Source organism: Meleagris gallopavo, chromosome 3 (genome assembly GCF_000146605.3).
Source record: "Meleagris gallopavo isolate NT-WF06-2002-E0010 breed Aviagen turkey brand Nicholas breeding stock chromosome 3, Turkey_5.1, whole genome shotgun sequence".
Lineage (NCBI taxonomy): Eukaryota > Metazoa > Chordata > Aves > Galliformes > Phasianidae > Meleagris > Meleagris gallopavo.
Window position 1 is genome coordinate 15,067,024 of NC_015013.2, and position 13,882 is coordinate 15,080,905.

Sequence of the window (13,882 nt, forward strand, 5' to 3'; positions counted from 1 at the left end):
ATCAAACATAAAAATATATTAGATTTCTAAAATATTTCCTTCCTATGAGATTGAAGGAAAAAGAGAGAAAAAGCAAATAGTGCCAAACATGCATTCTTCAGTTCCAGCATCTAATTTGGGGAAAAAAATCAGTTTCTCTCTTTTGAAACATATACCAAGTCAGATTCAAAATCACAATACTAGCGTATTGGTTGGGCTTTAATTTTTTCCCGAAGCTGCACCTCATCTTTTTGAGGCTGACCTTCATTTATAAAAAGAGGCTTTAAAACCTGAACGACAAGGAGATGTCTGATGTCTTCAAATGAGAAACTAAGAATGAAAAAGCAGATGCAAATGGGTCCTTTCCAGTTCCTGTTGTCATCATTAGAAAGTTAATGTTTACCATCAAGATTTCCCTGACATCAGTAAAGGCACTGCAACAGAAGAGAAGGATGCCAAAGACACATCATTAGATTGCAGATACAGCAAATCAGGAAGTTTATGTGATGTTCTTTAGGGGAAAGAGGATAAGTAATTATCATGAATGCAACATTCAGGTTAAGAAAGCTGAATATCAGACTACGAGAAATACAGTCTCGAATTTCCTCTATTTAAAATACGTTCTTAATTACTATGTAGTTAATGATTATATCTACAGGAAAATTCATTCCTTACTTGCAACACAGAAAGACAAGAAAGGCTGTGAATGAGTTTCATCTTTTCTTCCTGTGGCTTTCAGAAAAAGTGAGGCCCTCAGAAGCCATACATCACAGTGTCTGGCAACGCACTCACTGGCAACACTGCTGTGTGAGGGAGGGGAAGGCTATACCTCAGGAGACAAAGTCAAAACATTGCTTTTCTTTGTATAACCAGATGCACAGAGAAGTACTCATCTCCCTGAGCATTTCTCCTTGGGATTTCCTGAGCACAGACAATCCTTCTAAATGACAGCTAAAAGCCAAGATGAGTTTGGAATAAAGTAAACTTTTCCACTGAGTTACTAAAACAATAACCCTTGAGCATCTGAATAGCAATTTCAAGGTTTAAGAAAAGATGGATGGAAATGGCAGGTGAGGTGAGCATAGCACTTAAGATCAAGCACTGTGATTGATTAAACATCAAAATTAATAAGAAAACAATTAATTCAGTGATGGATGGCTATCCTGACAGTGTTTGAATATAAAAATTTGGTATCTCTTCCCAATGTATTGCTGTGGCTGCAAACTCAAATGCCCAAAGACAATACAGAAAAAAGAAAGTGTAACTAACTGCTGTAGTATTTCCAGCACATAAAACAGGACCAGTGTAGTTCTGAACTATTTACTGGGAAATGACAGCTAATTTGGGTCAGAAGTCAGTGTCAGAGAGGTGATGTGGATACACCCTGGGCAGGAAGGAGGTAAGCCTGGAGTTCAAGAGGTCTGGCAAAAGGACAGAAATCAGGCAGCCCAGGAGAGCTCTTGCCAGGAGCAAAGATGCCCAGAGAGAAGAGCAGAGGCACCTGTGGCTGGAGTGAAGGCAGCAATGGAAGAAATCCACAGCAATGCTTTGGGCATCTACTGACTTACAGGTAATATTGCTTACTCCAGAAGAAGCTAGTGGTGACAGACAGAACTACCCAAAAAAGAGAGGAGAAAGAGTTTGTTCTTTACCAATTCTTCCCTTGATATACATCTTTTTACAGACTTAAACTCTTAAATTGTTAGGGATGAGGTTAACTCATTAGTCATTGTATTCAAAAAGTATGAGAAAGCAGAACTCACGTTCAGCACAAGATTCAGAAGTTATATCCATCGATTTTATAGTAAAATAGAACAAATTGTTTGCTTTCAAATATATTATTGATCCATGAACTATTTGTTTTTTTTTCAGTCTGAGAAATCAGCTGTTCTTCAGAAATCGATGTTTTTTCATTAAAACTAAAATAACAATCCTACATTCTGCCTCAAAAAAGCCTCTTTCTGAAGAAATTTAATTAAAAAAGGCATGCTATTCACCTCATTGACTACTCCCACAGACAATCAAGAAATAACAGTTATTAGACAAAAAAATGAACTGGTAGTTCTATTAATGTAGAGGGTCTTGTTTTTCAGTATCTACGTGCATTAAACACATATGATTTTAAGCATTATAACCATTTTTCAGTTTCGTTCAGTCAGTCATATCTTTCAGAGCTGGAATAGTCGAGATCAAAGGAATCTTCAAAGCAGGAAATGTATCGGTTGCAACATTTATAATCCTGGATTTGACAATTAAGATACTACATGTGACTGAGGTGCCTGAGATTTCATAAAGTGACTACAGTATTACAATTTTAAAGGAAATCTGAGTATTCATGCTCTTCAGATCAACAAAGGATTTTTGTTTATCCAAAGCCAGAGAGATTAAATTTTGCCTGGCTGGTATTTAATGCCTTCTGAAAACTTAGCTAAAATTTGTTAAAAAATATGTATTATATAGTGTATAAAATGCCATACTTCTGCATATTTTAGATACTTTACCACTGAACAAACTCTGAGAGGAACAACAGCTCTGTCAGTATCAATATAAAGATATAGTTGAAACCTGGTTCATAGTAAGACCTGTGAGGGCAACACACTCTAGTATATAACTTGAATTAATTAATGTCAGGCTAGGTTGCTTAGATTTTTATTTTTTATCCGTGTCCTTTTCTCCTGAGCCAGATGAGGGTTCTCTGCTACTTTCACAGAACGGAATAGCCTGGGACACCGGCAGCTTTTCCACAAAGGTAGTGAGAAAAATGGTGTTTCCTACAGGAATGATGGAAGATAAAGCCTCTGTAGATAAAGCCTCCTGCTTGAAGCCAGAACCAAAAAAGCAGTCCAAACTCATAGTTAAATTTCCTTCATCACCTGTCTATTGGGTACTGTATTCTTGGCGTCACCAGGAGCTCTTCCACGTTCAAGAGGAGTTGTTTGAAATGCAATGAAGCTGGATCATCTCTCAGTTCAGCTGACCCCTCACAGATTTGCTGTCTCAGTTCTCTGCCTTAGGCAAATGGCAGGAACAGGTGATAAATAGTCCTGAAGTATTGTGAATAACAATTCACAGACAAGGATACCTTTAATACAGCATGGGAAGAAATACCATCCTATTTGGCCTATAGGCAATCCTTACTGGGAACCAGAATTTTTGTCTTCAAGGAGAAAATTAGATTGTCTGTGTTACTTACGAGCATTATATTTCCATGAGTGAAGCAAAGGGCAATAAATATAAGAAAGTAAAAATACCCACCTCATCTCTCCATTAAAAAATTCAGGATAATAAGTAAAGATTATTTTTTAACAAACAAGCATATGCTTAGGTCGACATCACGCAGAGCCAGGGTTTTATTTCCAATTTTACTGTGACGTGTATCTAGATAATGAGAAAATAAAGTATGCATTATGCACACTGTAAAATGACTGTAAGGGACTGGAGCACCTCCTCTATGAAGAGGGAGCTGGGCTTGTTCAGCATGAAGAAAAGAAGGCTGTGGGGTGACCTCGTGGCAGCCTTTCAGTACCTAAAGGGAGCCTACAAACAGCAGGGGAATCAACTCTTTGAAAGATAACAGCAGGACAAGAGGAAATGGTTTTAAGTTGAGGGAGGGAAGATTTAGGTTGGATATTAGGGGGAAGTTCTTCACAGAGAGAGTGGTGAGGTGCTGGAACAGGCCGCCCAGAAAGGTTGTGGATGCCCCCTCCCTAGAGATGTTCAAGGCCAGATTGGATGGGGCCCTGGGCAGCCTGGTCTAGTATTAAATGGGGAGGTTGGTGGCTCTGCATGTGGCAGAGGGGTTTGAGATTCGTGATCCTTGAGGTCCCTTCTAACCCTGGCCATTCCATGATTCTGTGACATTCAGTGCTTTAATGCACTACTCGGTCAGGTTTATACATGGGTAGTTATATAAATGGACAGATAACTTCACAATTCTTCCTTTCCAGAAAGCTTTGGGTTCCCTCAAAACAGTCAAGAAAAGTGTAGAAAGTGACTAATTCAGTAATAGGAATATAATTTTTCTTCTTTTTACTTTTTTCTAATTCAGACCTCTTATTTTGTCTCCTCTTTCAGGGGAAAAACAAGGTATTTTTTAATAATATATTAGCCTTCACAATGTACTCAATACAAGAACATTAGAAAGCCTGCTCTTAACATTTGTTTGTTCTTTATGATGTCCTTGAGACTTGAATGTTGAACTATACATGACCTGTGCTAGCATGAGAAAAAACCGCAGGACAATTGCACAGAGATGCTATCTCAAGAGAAAATATTGTTATGGCAAGTATTTTCTTTGCAGATTGTTGCATAAATAAAGTGTTTTGTTTATTCTCTACGGCTTCCAAATGAATTCATCTTCTGTTTCTTTGCTTACCCGCTCCCTTTTACAAGAAAAAAAGCTCTAATAAGCTCTAAAGTTTTTATTTCAAAAGCAGTTAAGTATCTCATATTGTACACATGTATGAATTTCAGCTCTCTTTTTGCCACCTGCAAACCTAGGTAAATTACATTTTATTGACACTTGGCACAATATAGGCAAGATTTACAATGGGTCCCTGCTCATCAGAGCCTGGAGCCTGAGCCTGCCCTGCGGGTCCCACAGCGCTGTGTCAAAAGAGACGTGCCAGGGTCACATCTCAGTGGTAAAAGGCTGGCTGCAATTTCCACAGAAAATACTATCTAAAAATCAGTTAGGGAAAGCGGATCATTCAGAAGATTGAAATAATAGAAATAGGATGGGATTCAGCTGTACGGTGTTCAAAGTCATTAATTCAGAGGCTAATGACAGGATCTGAAGCTCTGCAGAGAAAGCTTTTCAGCAGGAAAGAACCTGAGGGGAATGTTTCAGACTGATTAGTTCATCACAGGAAAAAAAGAAATGTTTGAGCCACTCCGAAACTGTGATTGTGAAAGAAGCAAATAATTTAAGTGAGAAGCCTTCTGTGGAACAGAAGCAAAACATCAATGTAAAGAGCAATAGGATTTCACCTGAAATGTTGCTTACAGCATTGTGCCCTGCTGCATTCAGTGTGAGGATGCCAGGCATCGTCCCTGGGTGCTGTAGGGCTGGTGTGAGGAGAGGCCAGGGCTGCCCCACCACAGGCCATGACTGGGACCAGCAGCCATGGGAGAGCGCCTTGGTGAGCACCTGGGGAAGAAAGGACAAAATGCTGCCTGGCTACAAAGATAGATGTTGAATGATATCCTGTCTTTGCCTTCACCACAAGCTTTCTTCTTCCTGATCTTCTTGCTTTCTCCCCCTCTGCTTGCTGAGCTGGGGAGTGAGTGAGCAGCTAGATGGGAGATTTGGACAAAGCTGACCCAACCTGGAGAAGACAGAGTCCAGTTCTGTACAAATTCAAAAATACACCCAGCATGGAGGAAAGCCACTGAAACAAATGAACAATGTTTGCAAGAGAACAAAGAGGTGAAAAGTACAATCAGTGAAAGGTTTATATTACACACTTAAAAAGAATGACATTTAATCCTCCGACTTGAAATTCTCTTCTAGAAATAGAGTGGGTAAAACTATGAATAACCAGCAAGGACAACAGAATTAATGAACAAGAGAAGCACTTCATCTAAAGAGAAAGCCTTAGAATACTTAAGGTGTGATTTCAAGTATTGGAATATTAATTTAAAATCTGAGGTAATTTCTGGACTAGTAATTAAGATTTCATCCCTAAAGGTACGTTTTCTGAGAGTTCCTTCTGGTGGGATTGAGATTGCAGTAAGCAATACAGTGTATTATCAATTAAATCAGCTCCAAAATCCTTATTCATCAGAATTTCAGCTTGAGAAAGAAGGACCCCCAGATAAACATGTTGGGGAATAGGATTAGCCTTAACAACAAGAAAGTCGCTACAGAATTACATGAATAACAAGCACAGTACATGTTTATTAAGGGTATGACTGCAGAGGTTGGTGTTGCTGCACATTTAGTACCCCACGAGCTCATAACTGCATTTCTCCTTACTTCTATCTGACAGCATGGTTCAATTGCAAAGGAGATGTCAGAGCACCATTCAAAATCCGCTACACTGCAGCCTCTTAGGTGTGCTTTGAGTTATGTGCTTTGCTGAAAAGCTTCTTCAAAGCTAAAGAAATGTCCCACTTATAGAAAGTCATTTGCTTCAATACTCAAAGTTTTTGTGGTATGTAATGGACATTTATTGGGAAAGGACAAAGAACACAACCATCAGTCTCCAGCAATAGACTACATTCCGGGAGGCGAGGAAAATACATTAGTCCCTTCTCCAGAAGTGAAAACAACTATTTGCACCTGTAAAGTGGAGACAAAACCTTTTCTTTGCCACAGAGGAATGTCTCATGGTTACCCAACATAGCTAAACTGTGAAGTGCTGAAGGGATTAGGATCCCAAATATTTAATGAAAGAAAATTAATTTTCTTAGAACATTTTGAAATAGCAAGACAAAGCTCCAGAAAATTGAATGTGAAAAATCATCTTCCACTTTCATCACTCTCCAGGAAAGTAGATTAATGTATTTACTTTTTGAAAAACTAATTTCTGTAACTCCCTGCTGAATAGCTGCCAGATCTATAGGCAAACAGAAACTGATGCAGCTACTTAAAAGGAAAAAACTCTGAATATAGAAAAATTATCTATATAGCAGGTTTGCCAGCAATTTCGATACATTACACTCTAGAGATAATACTATGAACTGAAAAAGTCTTTAATTAAATCAAAGTCCATTAAAAAGTAGGTATATACATTCAGCTTTATGTAACAAAGACAGAAGAGATGTCAAGCAGTCTCAAAGTTGATAAAACTCTGCAATAAACTAGTTTTTAAACATATAATTCTAAATGAGATTTAGAGATTAAAGGGGTCAAAATTCTCTTAATTATCTTAGTCCAAATAAATGAAGATGAGATGCAGAAGGTATTTGGACACTACAAGAAAACCATTGGTGAAAACCCCCAACTCTTTGCATTGCAAAAAGAAGTAAAATTGTTATTTTTTAAGAATCAACTGAGATTTCAGGAAATAATTTACAGAAGCATAGCCTCTTCAGCATTCAGATTTGTTTAGATTAGGTATCAAATCCTCATAAGGAGAGAAAGAGGGACTTTCAAGGTAAATTTTTTAGCACCTAAAGTAACATCTTTCTCTTGTTCCACCTTCTGCTGAACTGTGTATGCATCCATGGACTACAAAACAAATCTCTGGCACCAACTATCATAATTTACAGCCCTAAAATAACTAAAGAGTATAAGGTAGAACAAAGATCAAGGGAGATTTTTCAAATAGGCAGCAGAAATTTCTTGCACTGTTGCCGGAGCATTTCTGCATAGCTAGCATCATGTCTTCTGGGAGAAGGAAATGCTTTTAATAAAGTCCAAGAGAATTCCAGAAGATTTCTGGATTGCCTATTAATTTTAATACATTCACATATTCCCCCTCACAGAGCATTAATCCTCCTACTTTGATATCTTTTATTCCCTAGCAAGTAGAACCAGGTAGAGCTATATTACTGACAAGTTTCAAGTTCCTCCCCCCCATCTCTCCCCAAAAAAGGTAGTTTTAATGTATGTAGGTCACTTCAAATGTAATGTCTCCTATTTATTTCCATGGAAACTACAATAGTTACAAAGAGCACAGCAACACTATTTGATAGAGCAAATTCTCAGCTACAAAACACAGTTTTTCAACACAGTCACCACCATTAGCCAATATGGGCAGATGAGTTGATTGAGCCACTCTTCATTTTGTGGTGTGACAGCTGTGCATGGCCATCTGGAATGTGGATTGTCTTTCACGTCACTTTTGTATTGCTGTTTCCACTACTGAAACGCACCACCCTCCTTCCCTCTGTCACATTCATCATTTGGTCTCCATAAATGTTCAGTAAGCAACAATGAATATCAACGTGTGAATTTTTTTCCTCACAGAGAAATTCAGTTTCACCCCTTTGATTCATATGCACTTCTGCACCAGACACCATTCTGTCAGACATCAACTAAATGCAATGGAATGGTTGGAAAGTTCAACCTCTGTTGCTGTAACATCAACATCTGCCTCTAATGTCTTGGGCTAAACTAATGAAATAGGAATCACAACTTCCATCTCACTATTTCAGTATTTACCTTGGTGGAATCAAGCACCCAGGCTTAAAATGTAAATTATTCTTTACATTAAAGTTTTACTTTCTATATCAAAACTTTCCAGATCTTTTCCAGTTACCACTCTATTTTTATACTTACCAAGAATAAATAAGTTTATTTTCCTATGCTCTTACATAGAAGCTGTTGTTGTCCAGGTGTTAAAGGATGTCTTCCATGGGCTCTTTTGTACTTCCATCTACACTTTAAACATTTTCAAGGTGCTAAAGTCAGAGATCTGCTTATTAAACATCTAAATCAGATGTCTGAAAAGGTGAACTGTCCTCAAGCAGCACTAACACACAGGGCTGCCAGATACAAAGCATAGATCTAGACACTTGTCAGACTGCCAACTTTCTTGCCCAGACAAGATCACATGGTCCACAGTAGTGCCTGAGGAGGTCACAAGAAGTTGATTCCTGCTTTCATTCCTCTGTAAGGATCCAGGCAGTGGATCTCATCTAATAATGCTTCAGAACACAAAGCAGCTGGTTCTAGGAAAGTTGTATTTTCTTCTGAAGTACAGAGTCCTTGTTCACCACAGAATATCAGAATTGAATGTTAAGACTGATATCCCTTCTTCATTATCATCAGCTGAACCTCACTGCAAAGCTTTACACAGGTGCCAGCACTGTCAGTGTTAGTACTGCACCTGCTTCATGAGGGAACGGAGTGTGACAATCTATCTGGATTTCAGTTTATTAAATTTATCCAGTGCTAACTGGTGCTCCAGGGAACATTCAATTTCAATTTCAAATTCAATTTTAATTTTGTGAAAAGGTACTTTCAAACACACAGCAATCATCATATTGAAAACCAAAATAAAGCAAGCTTTCAATTGTCTGGCTAGCAAGTATTTGAAAAAATCTTGTTGTAGGCAATAGCTGTAACAAAGAACAGGGTTGCTGCTTTTAGAGTACATGGAAAAGCATATAAAATAAATGAACACAACCCTTTGATTCCAGTAATTCTCGTGACAAATTTGCCTCTTAATTCTAGCGAACCTCTAATCCACTAATAGAGAAGCATAAGCTCTATTTTAAGTTGTACACAGCATAATGAATAGCTATAATTACTTCAGCGGAATAAGGAACATTATCAACCAATATGCACTGTGACTCAGGCAAGTTTTTTATTTTGTCAGCAGTTGGAACATACAGCTGCTCATATTTGTTAGTATTTCACAATCAGCATTACATTTATTTACTCATTTACAAACTGCTATGAAGTGCTACTTTTTTTCTCTTCCTAGCCAAATGAATTACAAACTATAGACATCACAAACACTATACAGAAATATGAATTACACATAAATGGGATACAAAGATGGGAGGGAAGGAAAAGAGAAAGAAGTGTTTGCTCTTAAACACGTAACCCAAGTTCTCACGAAAAAGTATTCTAATGGCTTAGAAGACCGTGCTGTATGCTGAATACACAGTAACATATCCACTTCAGTCTAATACTTGCCAGGCAAATCACAAAGCCCTCTCAAGCTACAGCAGCATATAATTTCTTTGAATGTTTTCCTGAGCTCCTGACTCCGAAATGCATAGATAAGTGGATCAATGATGGAATTGCACATGATGAGGATAAGGTAGAAGTTAAAGTGGGACATGAAGCAAACACAGTAAGGGTTGTAGGGGCAGGAGATGTAGAAAATGAGGTGCAGAAAAAACGGGGCCCAGCACACAACAAAAACTCCAATGAGTATAGTGAGAGTGATGGCCCCTTTCATGTTGGCCCCCTGGCGAATGGGGCCAGTCCCTGGTAGAACTGCTATCTTCTTGATGTGCATCCGAGCCATCATGAACATGTGAACATAAAGGGATGCCATGAGAATGAGCATGGTGAAGAACATGCTGATAAGGCAGATGATGACAACGCTACTGTCAGAGTAAATAATGAACAAAATGCCTGAGACAGTGCAAGCAGCCCAAATGCATGTGATGATGACCCCTACGCGCTTGACCGTCATGATATTATGGTACTGGAGGGCATAAAAGATAGTAAAATACCTGTCCACTGCTATTGAGAGGAGACTGCAAATTGATGCAAGCAGGGAACTGCAAATCACTGAGTCAATGACATTGTCAATGTTTATGGTAAAGCTCTGTGCATCTGTATCTGTATTGTTTAGCAGCGTGATGACAATAGTTTCTGATCCATTAGATACACTCACTAGCATGTCAGCCACTGCCAAGCTACAGATGAAGAAGTACATGGGTGAATGGAGGTTCTTGTTCTTGGCTATTGCCACAATGACCAAGACGTTCTCCAGCAAGCTGATGATGCCCAGAGTCACAAACACTTCAGGGGATACAAAGAGTTGTTCATAGCAGCCTCCCGAGGAGTGGCCCTTTGCACTGGGCTCGCTGGCACCCCTGTGCAGTCCGTTGCTGTGGTTCCAGAAATGGAGAGGCTGGAGTGTCCCACGATGCTGGGTGAAATTCATCTTACGCAGAAACCCTCTCAGCTTCCTGCTTTTAAAACTGTCCTTTTTGCATTCCTCTGAAATCCTCCTTTTGCTTTTCAGTTTGGGAAGAAAAGAAAAATAAGGCAGCACTGCGGCAGACAGTCGTTCAGAGCAGTTTGCTGTTGTAAAATAAGGTTTCAAACTCAGAGATGCTGGTTTGCGCTCTCACAGATGCAGATTCTGATCATCATCACATTTCATCTCGGTGATCTGTATCACTGAGTCCCAACAGTATGGAAGTTTGCATCCGATTCTCCCTTAAGTTCACTTCTTGCTTAGTTCACTATTATGCTGCAGGTCTTTTTTTTTTTTTAACCCTTCCATTGAGAGAGGTAAATGTAAAAGGCTTAGGTGACTGCTGCCGAGCAGAAACTAATTTCAAACTCCAAGCACCAGTCTCGCTGTCAGGAAGTGCATGCTGACTGCCTGCTTTATGGTGTGTAGAGGAAAAAAACTCTGCACTCTCCGCCTCTGCTTTGCCTTTCAGCCAATGGGACTCGGCGCTGCAGAAAGTCAAGGGGCTGCTAATTCTGAGTCTCTCTGAAACATCACACAGTACTGCAGACTTGGATGCTGCACGAGCTTCCAGTAGCAACAGGCAAGCAGAGGGGCTACAAGAGATCTATCTTCCTTCTTTAATTTTCAGAATAATATATTAACAGTGACTTTGTATTAGCAACGTTATAGCAGCGTACTACCAGTCTTACAGAATATCCTGAGCTGAACTGGTGGGTTTTTATTTTCAGACTGTGATCTGCCTCTTCTGTGGCATATAGCTGCTCTGCTTTGTGTATCGGGCAAAATAGAAAAGGGACTAGGAAGCAAGAAAATATTTATCTCCTACTGCTTCTTTCTTTCAGACCTCCCACACATTGTTAATTTTTCTATGCCTCAGTTTTCCACTTGCAAGACACAGTGTAGTAAGGCTACATTATAATACTAGCTAAGCTGGTTGTAATTTTCAAGGAATGGAGACCATTCAATGACCAAAAATAAGGAGGCCAAAGACTTAAGTAGCTTAATAAATTTTCCTAAAGAAAATAATTTTATCCCATATAATACTCTTCTTCATCATCTTATTTCCATGAGGGAAAATATAATAGAGTTAAATCCTGAAGCCTTGTCACCATCAGGAATTAAGATGCTGCACAGGAAAAAAAAAAAAGGACAGTGCCTAGAACAGGTGAAGGAAAGCAACAGGAGACAATGTAGTAGCCTGTGGGAAATGTGGCTGAGACACAAGTAATGACACCAAATCATGAATAAATCTAGTAAAATCCATCCAAATGTCTGTCCCTGTGTTTACCTGACATGAGCTGAAAGTCAGCTTGAGTGCTGCCTGATAAGGAAAGCCCTTGAGAAGAAGGAGTAGAATGTCAAATAAATACAAAGAAACAGAGGCAAAAGTAGTTTTAGTGTTTCAAGAAGTGCAATTAAAGACTAAAAAACAAATATATGAAAAGAAGCCTAAAGTATAGGTGGATTTTTAAGTTACAAAAGCTATGTGAGAGTCAGTTGTTACACCTGAGTGTAATTTTTGCAGTGATGTGGTTTGAATGATTATTTCCAGTAGCCTAAGAGAAAGGCTATGGAAGCATCTGTATCTGGTGCAGGAATCCGTTTTCCTCAAAATATTTTTCATCTTCCATGCATTAGCCATTTTCCAAATGAAAGCTAAAGAGACACAGGAACATGGCATGCTTGTGGAAGCACATCTATCTGTACTCAACATCCCAGCATCAGGATGAAGCACAGTTTTACTTTCATATTTGGATTTAATTCAATGGTTATGAAGATTTGTATCAGAAGAAAAGCCTCAGCCAATTGTTTGTGGGCCTTCTCCCAGATAGATTACTTCACAGAGCTGAAACCCAAACACTCAAACAAAATAACTTCAGGCAGAGGAAACCTCATCATCATTCACCAGCAACATCCTTGCAACCAGGACTCAAAAAGATGCATTATCTAGCTACTGGCTCCTGGGCAAGTAGCTGTAACTCCTGCTACAGATAGGACTTGTATACCTAACCCTTAAAGGCATAGCTACACTGGGAGAACAGAGACAATTTATAGGAAGACTGACGTGTGAGAGCAGCATCTTCCCAGACAATGCATTTTTCTGCACTGACAGCCAGAAGTGTGTCAACTGCAAGGCACATCAGGGAAGCAGTTGTTCAGCATCCACTGCTCCTTGCATGGCACACAACACAGGGACTTCTATCCTTGGCTTACTTTGGTGGACCCAGAGGAGTAGAGGCTGGTAAGAGAAGAGAGAAGCTGCCTCCAGGAGTTCTGTTCTGTTCTGTTTCCCTCATCTGGCTTTTCCCTTTCTCTGCACATTATCTCTGTTTTCATCTCCAGCTATAGCCAGAGAGTAAATGTAAAGATAAATCATTAGCCTTCTCTGGCTAGAAGGTAAAATGTGTCATATGAGTACTTCTTTAGATGAGAAAAGATGCATGTTTAAATATTTCTACGGTAGAAGATGGATATCTGCCTCTGGCTCCCACTTAACAAAACTGAAATCATACAATTCTAAAATAGCACAGAGGAACTTTATCATGCCTGAAAGTGTACTAATATGTAAGATTTTTTTAATGATGGATAACAGGGGTAATATACTAAAGCTGTTTCTTAAATTTTAAAAAACAAACTTGAGCTAATATTTCTTGCATGTATTGTAAGTGATTTTCAGTACCATAAGAAAACTGCAGTGTCTGAAGAAAATTGATAAAGTATGTATTAAGCTGTATTAACACAAGCTCCAGAGCTTAGAAGAAACTTCAATGAAGATTTGATACTAGTCTTCCCTTTCAATATAATGAGGAATCATATGATAAAAGATATTATTTTAACTAGTCTTACAAAATATCAATTTTAATAATTCTTCCTACATATTTTACCCTTGTCCTATGTTCCATTTCCAGCTATCCTCCAACATCCACTCTCCAGATAGGGTTTCCATCATCTCCTGCTTACAACATTTTGAAATGTCAAGTGATAATATAACAGTTGCTTTTGAAAGTCAGAAAAAAGCTTTCACTGGAGCCATCAAGTATATAAAATACCAATGAAGATACAGGAAGAGAAGATGAGTCAGAATAAGGCTGCATTGGCCTGGAGAAGAAAAAGAAAGGCAGAGTTATTTAGCACAGTCACATTCCTGCTTAAGGCCTGTGAATATTTGAATCCCATGTGTATGTTGCTCAAGCACAGAGATTAGATTTACTATTTCCATGTCTGTCCATAGAAACAGAGGAGAAATTGTAAGAAGCTCATTAGAAGGAAGATCCAAGCAAGTAGAT

At 38.8% G+C, this 13,882-nt stretch overlaps 1 protein-coding gene across 1 annotated transcript; it reads right to left on the reverse strand.

The window, feature by feature from the left end:
• Positions 1–8,156: 8,156 nt before the first annotated feature.
• MC4R (melanocortin 4 receptor) lies at positions 8,157–11,007 on the reverse strand. Its single transcript, XM_003204799.4, has one exon. The coding sequence runs from the start codon at positions 10,554–10,556 to the stop codon at positions 9,561–9,563; it is 996 nt and encodes a 331-aa protein (XP_003204847.1). The 5' UTR covers positions 10,557–11,007; the 3' UTR covers positions 8,157–9,560.
• Positions 11,008–13,882: the final 2,875 nt, after the last annotated feature.

Excerpts from the sequence above, each read along its gene's own strand:
- MC4R (XM_003204799.4), bottom strand. The coding sequence starts at position 10,556 with ATGAATTTCACCCAGCATCGTGGGACACTCCAGCCTCTCCATTTCTGG.